The sequence below is a fragment of the Apaloderma vittatum genome, unplaced genomic scaffold (assembly GCF_000703405.1).
Source record: "Apaloderma vittatum isolate BGI_N311 unplaced genomic scaffold, ASM70340v1 scaffold4815, whole genome shotgun sequence".
Taxonomy (NCBI): domain Eukaryota; kingdom Metazoa; phylum Chordata; class Aves; order Trogoniformes; family Trogonidae; genus Apaloderma; species Apaloderma vittatum.
Window position 1 is genome coordinate 54,776 of NW_009716371.1, and position 9,451 is coordinate 64,226.

The window sequence follows — 9,451 nt, forward strand, 5'->3', positions numbered from 1 at the left end:
GCTATTTTGCTCTGGGTAGACCCTTCTACCTGGATTGCTGTCCTACACAAACTTTTAATTCTACAGGGTAGCCTGCTCTCATTGATTGCTTCTGTATCTCGCACATCAATTACTGGAGAGTAAGAAAGCTCCTTTCCCACCGTTAATTTGTTTTTTCCAGTAAAAATAATAAAAATAATTCACATCAATGTAAAATATGGGTATGTAGGAATCATAGAATGGCCTAGGCTGGAAGGGACCTTAGAGCTCATTTTAATCCAGTCTCCCTGTCACCAGAGATGCCACCTGTCCGACTAGATTAGGCAACACATGGGGACTGAATGGGAATTGAACCCGCGACCTTGGCATTGTTAGCGCCACGCTCAACTGACTGAGCTAACCAGCCCTATGGATTGTCTGTTGTCAAAATCTGAAAACTCGGGGTCAAAGGCAATGAGCTGGCAGCTTCATCTGGAGCTGCAGTGCAAGCAAAAGCAGAAGCCACCAAGGAGAGGCATTCTCAGCAAATCCCTACCACCTGGAGTGACTGGTGGGATACAAACTCCTTCCAGAAAAGCTTCAAGACTAAGTGCGTGAACTCCGTGTACGTGCTGCGTGTTGTGGACAGACACCATAATTTAACAGCAGAAAATTCTGCAGTGAGTCCAGATGAAGGAACTCCTACCTTCTCCCTTGACTGTGATTCCCACCCCCCTGCCATGGTTAACCAGACCCTGAATTACACTGGCACAACTCTGTGTGGCCATGCTGTGAACCCAAATGAGGAACGGTTCCAGCTTCACAAATACCCCAGAAATAAATGTATGTATTTATTTAATTCACAGCATGATCTCTGAAACTATTGTTCTGGCATAACCGAGGGGTGGAGTGGCACAGTTTGGTGGGAAAAGGAATACCTACGCCAAGTATTGCTGACAGACGTTTTGGATTGTGAAATAATGGCCTGAGGAAGTTTTATAAGTGCTCAAAGCGCTAAACCGTTAGATTTCGAGTGTCTAGTGGGTCTTCACATGCACGCTACAGCTTCTGACATACACTGCTTCAGATGCAGCAGCGTCTGCTTTAAACGTTACTTGCTGGTTCTAAAAGCTACCTGAAGGCAAGAGGTCTATGAGTAACCCAGTCCTGCCACCCAGTCTCTCTCCAGGCTGCCCAAATCCAAACAGAGGTTCAATTACTTAAGTCTCATCTTCTAATAAATCAGGAAGTGGCAGAGACTTCCCAGGAAGGCTCTGATTACATGATGTTGATCACATAAGGTCATACAGGGAAAGGCACTTCTGAGCATTTTAGGAATAGCAGCGAGTTTCCCCAGAGCCATCGGAAGACAAGCAATACATTCAAACCATCAGGTGGTTGCTTCAAGCCCTGTGTTGTAATTGGGTCATGATGAAAGAGCATAGCATTTATCTTCTTTCCTACATGAAAGGGCATCAGATTCACCGCCGTTCCCTTCTCCTGGCTAACTTGGAGTCACGCATGACGGTTTATAGTGAACATATGTATCTTCAAGTGTATCTTCTGCACCAAGTTGAATTTCAAACACTGCAGATGCCACGGAAGAGAATAAAGCTGTTGCTAAACTAATGTGTAAAAGCAGAAACTTTCATAACTAGAGTGAGTATAGAACTAGTATAGAACTAGAACTAGTATAGAACTAGAACTAGTACAGAGAGGTGACCCTGCTCAGCTGTCTGGATATAAACTCGTAGCTCAGGACAGAATTTTAGATGCAAAAATTGAGACTTTTTTGGTTCCTGACTCAAGCGTACCAGCTGGACGTCATTCTGAGCAGCACGATCCTCCACACGACTCCTCAAGGGAGCCAAGACCCCAACCAAACAAGATTGTTAAGTTAATTCCCTGGACTAGGTGTGTTACGTAACATCATCTTCACTTCTGAGCACCTAAATTTCTCTCTTCTGCTCTGCCCCTTCAGCTGAGGATGGACAATAGCAGCATTACTCTACTTGGGAAGGTATGGTCAAAATAAGGAAAAGTAATAGAATTCATGCAACTTCTTACATTAGCAGCATATATGAAGATAAACGCATAAAGCACAGCATTAGTATGATGGAAAATACACATCCACACAGGAGACATCTTTTCAGACTCAGCTTTAGGTCAGCAAAACTCTGCAATGGAGGATTCAGCAAAATTAAGTGTAAGTTAATGTGTAAACAGGAGTCCCACACAGCTTAACATTAGCAGCGGTGCAGTTTTACTCTATGACTGTCATCTAAAAATTCTCTTTATGATGTGCTAGAGGCTCATCCCTGGAGGCATTCAAGGTCAGGCTTGATGGGGCTCTAAGCAATCTGATCGAGTTGAAGATGTCATCACTCAATGCAGGGTGGCTGGACTAGATGCCCTTCAAAGATCCTTTCCAGCTCTACAAATTCTATGATTCTATGATCTAAAAAATATTACTTAATTAAAACCACCAAACCCCAAAGTTAAATGAATGATTCCTTTAAGAAAGACTTGAAGTTCTTAAATGTCATTAGTTATTTTCCCTAATGCTCTCTGGATATTTACTGCTGTACATCAGATGATGATATGCATCCTGGTGCAAGAATTTCACACAATTAGTAAGAGTGGAGCTGCCCATGGAGTTGGTCAATGATTTAAACATTCCAGAAGAGGAAGTGTTTGTTATCTCACTCTGTGAAGCTGTGCTTTTCTTGCTACTTTATTGTTATTTACTTAGAGTTAGCTGATTGCAACTGGATACTAGCTTAGAGACTTGGGTGATACATTACATAAATTTTGCAAATGTGAACACAGATTTGTTTGGTGGTTTGGTACATGCTTTGGAAGCATGACTGGACACCTACTGAAAAGAAACCCAGTGGAAAAGATGAGAACAGAAGCCCCAGGACTCCTTATGTTTTCTACTTTTAACTGGGCTTCTTTTATTTCACTCCTCCTAACCCAAGTTAAAGGCATTTTTACAGTCCTCAACATCCAATATAACCAATCTGTCACATAAATTGCCTTATAAAAGTACTCATATTTTTATGCTGTGCACACAGAAGAGAAACAGTCAGTACTCACCTATGCATTCAGATGGGAGCCCGAAGCCTGCTAGTGCACGGTATAGCTGGCTATTACAGCAACAAGCTTTCAAAAAACCACTATATTTTTTTCTAATCTTTAAAACAGCTCCCTCTTCTGGCATACCCTTTCCATACTATATCTAAGTACCATACTTCATTCCTTACCAGTTTTTAAATATATTTGGTTACCAATGCTCCACAAACTCAGTTTCAGCGTGAAGGCACTTCCTACATGGCCTGGCTGGGAAGGCAAAGAGAGAGCACCTTAAATTACAGCCCTTTCGAGAGTGCCTAGTTATAATCAAGTATTCATTTAAGATTATCCATATACTTATCCCTACTTCCTCTTGAAGGTACACCCAAATCAATCCAGATTAGAATCAACACAAGAAGCCTGAATGCGCTGTCCCTGGGTCACACTTGTAGGATCACTGATGTTCGAAGGGATCACCTGGGACCTCCCAGCCCACCCCCTGCTCACGTGGGGTCAGCAAGAGCAGGATGCCCAGGTATGCACCCAGTCACCTTCAACTATCTCCACAGCTGGAGACTTAACAACATGTCAGGTCCACCTAACGTCTCCATAGGTAGAAATGCTCGTGCCAGTGTCCATCACTAGCTACTGACTAGGAATTTGTGGTCCTTACTTTAGCATCTTAGTTAGGTATGGTGTTTAGTATTAGGGCCTTAAAGTCCCTTTCTGAACTAGATGACATTGGCTCAACCTGATCCTGCAAAAAACCAAACCAAAACAACCCAAAAAATCCACAAAAAAACCCACTAACCCAAAATAAAACTAAAATAACACAACAATCAACCAACAACACCTAAAAAGAAACCACAGCAAAGCTGTAATAACCAGGCTGATAGTGACGAAACTGCAGAGGTAAAAGATGAGGTGATGCTAGAGAGACACATTTTCCTGCTGCTGATGCTCCGGTGCTACACTGGCAAAAAAAAAACAAGGCATAAAACCAGAGACAGAAAAAAACCCCCAGCTTTTACTGTCTAATTCAGATAGAACAGTTCTCAATTTCAGTGTATTTTTGCTGGAGCTCATTGAGTGGCTGTGAGCACAACGCATATGGAGCAGAACCTGACCCAGAATCCAGAAGTCTCCTTGCCCGGGACATAGAAAGCCATCCTTCCTTTTAACCTGAGTGTCCATCACCAGCAGCGCTCCCCTTTCCTCCAGTTGTACTTCAAAGGCAAATGGTGAACACCGCTGTGTCCTGGGGGAGGAGACACTGGCTGCTCTCTTGAAAAGTAGTGTCTGGAAAGATGGAATTATCTTCCTTGAGTAACTCACTGGTCTCTACTCCAAAATCAGATTTTGCTTTGCACGAACAGTTCTGATTATCTTCTTTTCACTGATGAGTTATTCACACATTTAATATTGAGATTCCCATACAGGATTCCGGATTACACTGTGGCCAAAGCCACCAGAAGCTATGTACTGCAACCTAACCTGCTGATACTGTGAGTCCTTAGGTCCAATGTAGATCTTGTATTGTTACAAAATTCAGATTGTGTATCAACAAGCACATTTAATCACATAAATTTTGTATAAATGAAAGCACATTCTAAAACCAAATTGAAGAGAATTGGAGTAAACATGCTTTAACACAGTTTGTAGAATGAGGAAACAGATTATTTCATTATTAAGCAAATCCCCCACTGGTGAGAGCAGAACTCTGAAGAATTACTAATTTCTGTGACTGCTCAGAAGAGTCAAGGATTAACAACTTTTAAAAAGCTGTTTTACTGGGAGCCAAAAAAAACCCCATAATACAAAGAAACTAAGCTTTAGGGCTATACAATTCGTTTTAGTGCAAAGTATTATTATACAGTGATTCTTAATATAACTTTTGTTATGAAAATGTTGAGGGTGATGACTGGTAAATATCAAAAAAGCAAGTGACAGCAAAGCCAGGTGACAGATTGAAAACTTTTCAAAATCCCTGTGTTACAGCCAAAAATAGACCTTCAAAGACTTTAAAGCTAACAGAAAGTCTCACTTCAATGGGTAACACATTAAAGACTTATCATAATCCAGGCAAATTGTTTGCACTATTTTCAACTGCTGAAAAATAGTTAATAGTCTTCAAGTGACAATGGTCTTCTTGATGTAAGTACATGTAACTATTTGTAGGAGAAGATCAGAATCCAAGCCCTCACTTCCTGCTGTGCAACTCTTGACTCAGAGGATTAGCTCAGGAGTTTATATTTTTTTTTAAAAAAAAGTATCTGGTGAAGTCCTCATAGGCCTTTAGCATCCCCAAGTCACTTCATGAGTTGGTAAAACACTAAGATGACCCAACAACTCAGCAGCAATCCAACCACAAGCAGGCAGACTGAGAAACTCCGTAAGCATAGGAAGTACTCTGCATGCACGCCAAAGAATGGAGCTCTGACATTTGTTCTATATATTAACAAATGAAACTTGTGTAGCATGTTTTACCATAAAAAAAAAAAGTACATTGTATATTATCAACCATGAACTAAACTTCCAGAATGCAAGACTGCAAATAATAAAATTGCTTAGTTTACAGCAATGATAACAAAGATTATGAAGCCTGGAATGAGGGTATTTCGACGCACCCCTGCAACAAAATGGAAGAAAAACTTGATGAACAGCAAAACTTCATGAGCTGCATGGCCCAGTCGTGTTAAAATTTTATCCTGTATTTATTTACAAAGTTAAATGTTTCATAAGTACACAGACACAAATAGACAGATAGTCTTAAAACAGTAAAAAAAATATTCCGTTTCACTTTGTGGATCCCAGTTGTCAATGAACCCAAGCAATGTTAAATACGGCTGTAGAAGGTTTTAAACTTGACTGCTAATTTTACACTAAATAAACACTGCAAAAGGGAAAATAGTCCTTTATGACACAAGAGGAAAAAAATAATTCCTGGCCTTTCCACAACGCCTACATTTCCAGAAAACTGTGGACCTGATCCTTCAACTGTACACATTTAATTTTACTCTCACAGGTAAATCTCATTGATTTTAATAGAAAAGAATTCATATTAAGAAAGGCAAACACGTACATGGATGTATTCTGGACTGATGAAAAATTTGGCCTTTTAGACAATAATTGCTTCAGTAAACACATTACTACAGAGGTTTAGCTTACACAAGGAGAAAATACAGAACAAAAAAGTGCACATTAAATGTTTCATCTAATACAGTAAAACTTTATTCAAATTATGAGTTTAGACAGACTGCCATTAATAAAAACATTAGCTTGTTGCAGTTAAATTAGATTGAGCTCCCCTGCACGTTCTGTATTTCAGCTGCTTCAAGCACAAGGAGCTACCAGTTTTCAGGAGGCAGAATTCTGCTTCAGTGAAAGGCAACAGGAGTTTTGCCATTGATTTCAGAGTAGAAGAGTAGAAGAATGTTTTGGAGTTAGGTTTCTCCCTCTCTCCACTTTTTTTTTTAAAAAAAAAAAAAATAAATTCAGACCAGAAAGAAATCCACCCTGTTATGAAGAATTTTGACCAACCCCCCCAAAAAAGTAATTGTACAGGATTTACTCTCAAATCTCTTGCAACAATTTGATTCCAGCACAAGCTGGGAATTTTATCGTTATTTCTCTTCCCTACCCACCCTCAACCTCATTTTGTTGGATTATATATAGAAAAAATCATATGCAATAAGAGCGGAAAAGTATGTGCCAGAGCAGTGTCATACGTAGAACAACAAATCCCTTGCAGTAGAACTAACCATGTTCACCAAGTTCAGATTGCTGAAAATTGGCCACATGTACTCTCCTTCTGGAGTGAGAGTTAACTTTGTCTTGGTATTTCTTTCCTTGAGCTGGCCCAAGTTGTCCTTTTGCCGCTCTTTATTTCCTTCCAGAAAGAATCTCAGCTAGAGATACATGTCTTGCAAGTGTGAGAACTGCCAGACTCCAGAAGGGCTCCTCATTTCATAGTCGGGAAGTTCCAAAAGCACACGGGGAACGCTATCTAATCCTAACTGTTTAGGTACATAAACACGTTGCCAGATGACCCAAGTGTCCGGATCTCCCCTAAGGCTGTGGGTTTTTGTGTTGGCAGATAGAATTTCCCTTGAAGGCTACAAACGAGGCATATACCAGTAAGCAAAAAACATTCGATTTATGAGAAGCAAAACCGGATTGTGTTACACCAGGTCCTAGTCAGCTCCCTGCCAGCAACAGCAAGGAGCTTGGGTAACTTGAATCACTATTGAATTTAGATATCTAAAATAAAGATAGCATTATTGTGGTTGCTATGGTTTTTAATTGTTTTCTTAGTGAGAGAACTTCCAGTTTGTTACCAACATAATTCTGAAATAAGAGCAAACCCATAAATCAGCTGCTGGCAAAAGCTTGCAGACCATGGCAGCAGCGCTCTGAATATTTCACTGGTGCCTATTTCTACTAACTAACCTACCTAGTTAACCTAAGACGTTATTAAGGAGATCACAGAACTGTTCTGCAGGAAATAAGCTCCATGTAGCCTTACCACTACATTTTGTCGAAACAAGTTTCCTGTGATGAATATAAAGCTCATAAACTCTGTGTGACTCTGTATATATCGAGCAGTTACATTCCTTGCAGAGATATCTTGCCTTGGATGCTGATATTTGACTTTTGTGCTCTTCCTCTACAAATTTTTCCACCTATATAAGTTATCTTTACAGATTTATCCTAGGAATGGGCTCTACCACCAATGCAAACACAAGGGTATCACAACCTGAAGATAGATATAAACTCCAGAACTCAGGGAGGTGGGGGAAGAAACAGCTGTTCAGTTACGCCTTCCAAAAATGCCTTGACTGCAAGAAAGTAGAATTGAAAAGCATCAAATCAGGCAGAAAACTGTTTGATTATTTGGATTTTACTGAAGAGATACACTATGCATTATCCAGCTTTATTTAAACATTTGTTTTTCCCACAAAACAGTAGCAAGATGTAATCATAGGATCCTTATTTTTTCTTTTCAGTTAAGGAAAGTATTTAAACTTCACTGTCACTGGGTTAAAAGTTATGCTGTTATTCAACCCGAGAAGGTAAGGGCATAAAATCATTATGTCCAAAGAACCAAACATAAAACAAAATAATAAAATATTGTATGGGACTTCCAAAACCTTGCAAAAAAAAAAAAGAAAAATGCAACTTGTGCTCTCTTTCACCCCTAACGACCAACCCACACACTGACCCATAAACAGCAACAGAGTATACTCTACCAGAAACAGTAAGCCAAAGGTGGGGATAACCAGAACAGTTATAACTTGAACCACTAATTCCTGGGGAAGTAACAATAGTATCTAACACATTCCAATAAACTACAGGAAGCATTTGAAATCTGCAAACTCTACAGCAGTGAAAGAGTCAATATCTGTGTTTGAGTGACCTCAAGCTCTACTTTTGCCAGTAGCACAACTGCCACAGTTCACTCTCAGACTTCAGTGAATTTAGGACTTCTCCATTAATTTTAACACACACTAAGTGAAAGTTTAGAGCTTTCGTTTTAAAATGATAAGATTTAAATACAACTCAGAATTATACAATGCTCATCGAGTTCAAGAGGTTTATCATAAAAATTCATGTGCAAAAATCTAAGTTCAAAACCCTTTACTATAAAACTCTCTCACTTAAAAAAAAATACAGGATCCAGAATTTTCCCTCATATACTTTAACTTTCATCTTTTGGTTGGCACAGAGATGACACTGCAGTATCACTTCAAGTTGCAACAAATAAACGGAAGGAGAGCAATGGGGAAAAAAACCCAAACAAACCGCAATGCTGTCAGCAAACCACCATCAAGTAAATGAGTGAGACATCCTAATTTCTGAGTTTTACCCTATGGCACCATTTCAAATACAGATAACAGCAGTAATCAAATATAACAAAGGAATTTCACCACTGCAAGACTTCCAATGTTTTAGCCATACGCACAACCCAAATTCTACTACTCATCTAGCGAGATTTTTTCAAATTGAACATATCCTTTCCAATCATTGCATTTAAAGACTTGAAGAAAAAATCCTTACCAGGAATAATCATGAATAAGAGCCTAGGCAGATTTTTACTTTCATCTTTCGAGAGGTCTTTCCAGGGCCCACACTTCAAGACATGAGTAGCAGCTCCACAACAGTAGATAAATTCTTCATGTAATGGGACTGGCTCTTCTGACGCCAACCTTGTGTTTGCTGTTAGACAGAATAAGATGCTGTTATGATGGATCAACAAATATTTACGTGGCTGGCTCTTTGCTATTACACCCTCCCATAGAATAATTGCAAAAAACCCTCCAAATTACCCTCCCAAACAGCTGCCATCTCCAGTAAAGAGGCACAATTCAGTATTTGATGTTTGAATAGGTTGCAGAGGTTGATACATGTTACTACTATA

At 39.6% G+C, this 9,451-nt stretch overlaps 1 protein-coding gene across 1 annotated transcript in view; it reads right to left on the bottom strand.

Annotated features, from left to right (window-relative positions):
- The window catches only part of LOC104273992 (UPF0554 protein C2orf43 homolog), a gene marked incomplete at both ends in the record, with an annotated part of 42,334 nt that extends 33,085 nt beyond the window's left edge, over positions 1-9,249 (bottom strand). Inside the window, one exon of the mRNA XM_009869500.1 lies at positions 9,091-9,249. Coding sequence (XP_009867802.1) covers positions 9,091-9,249 — 159 coding nt within the window. The remainder of the gene's footprint in view (positions 1-9,090) is intronic.
- Positions 9,250-9,451: the final 202 nt, after the last annotated feature.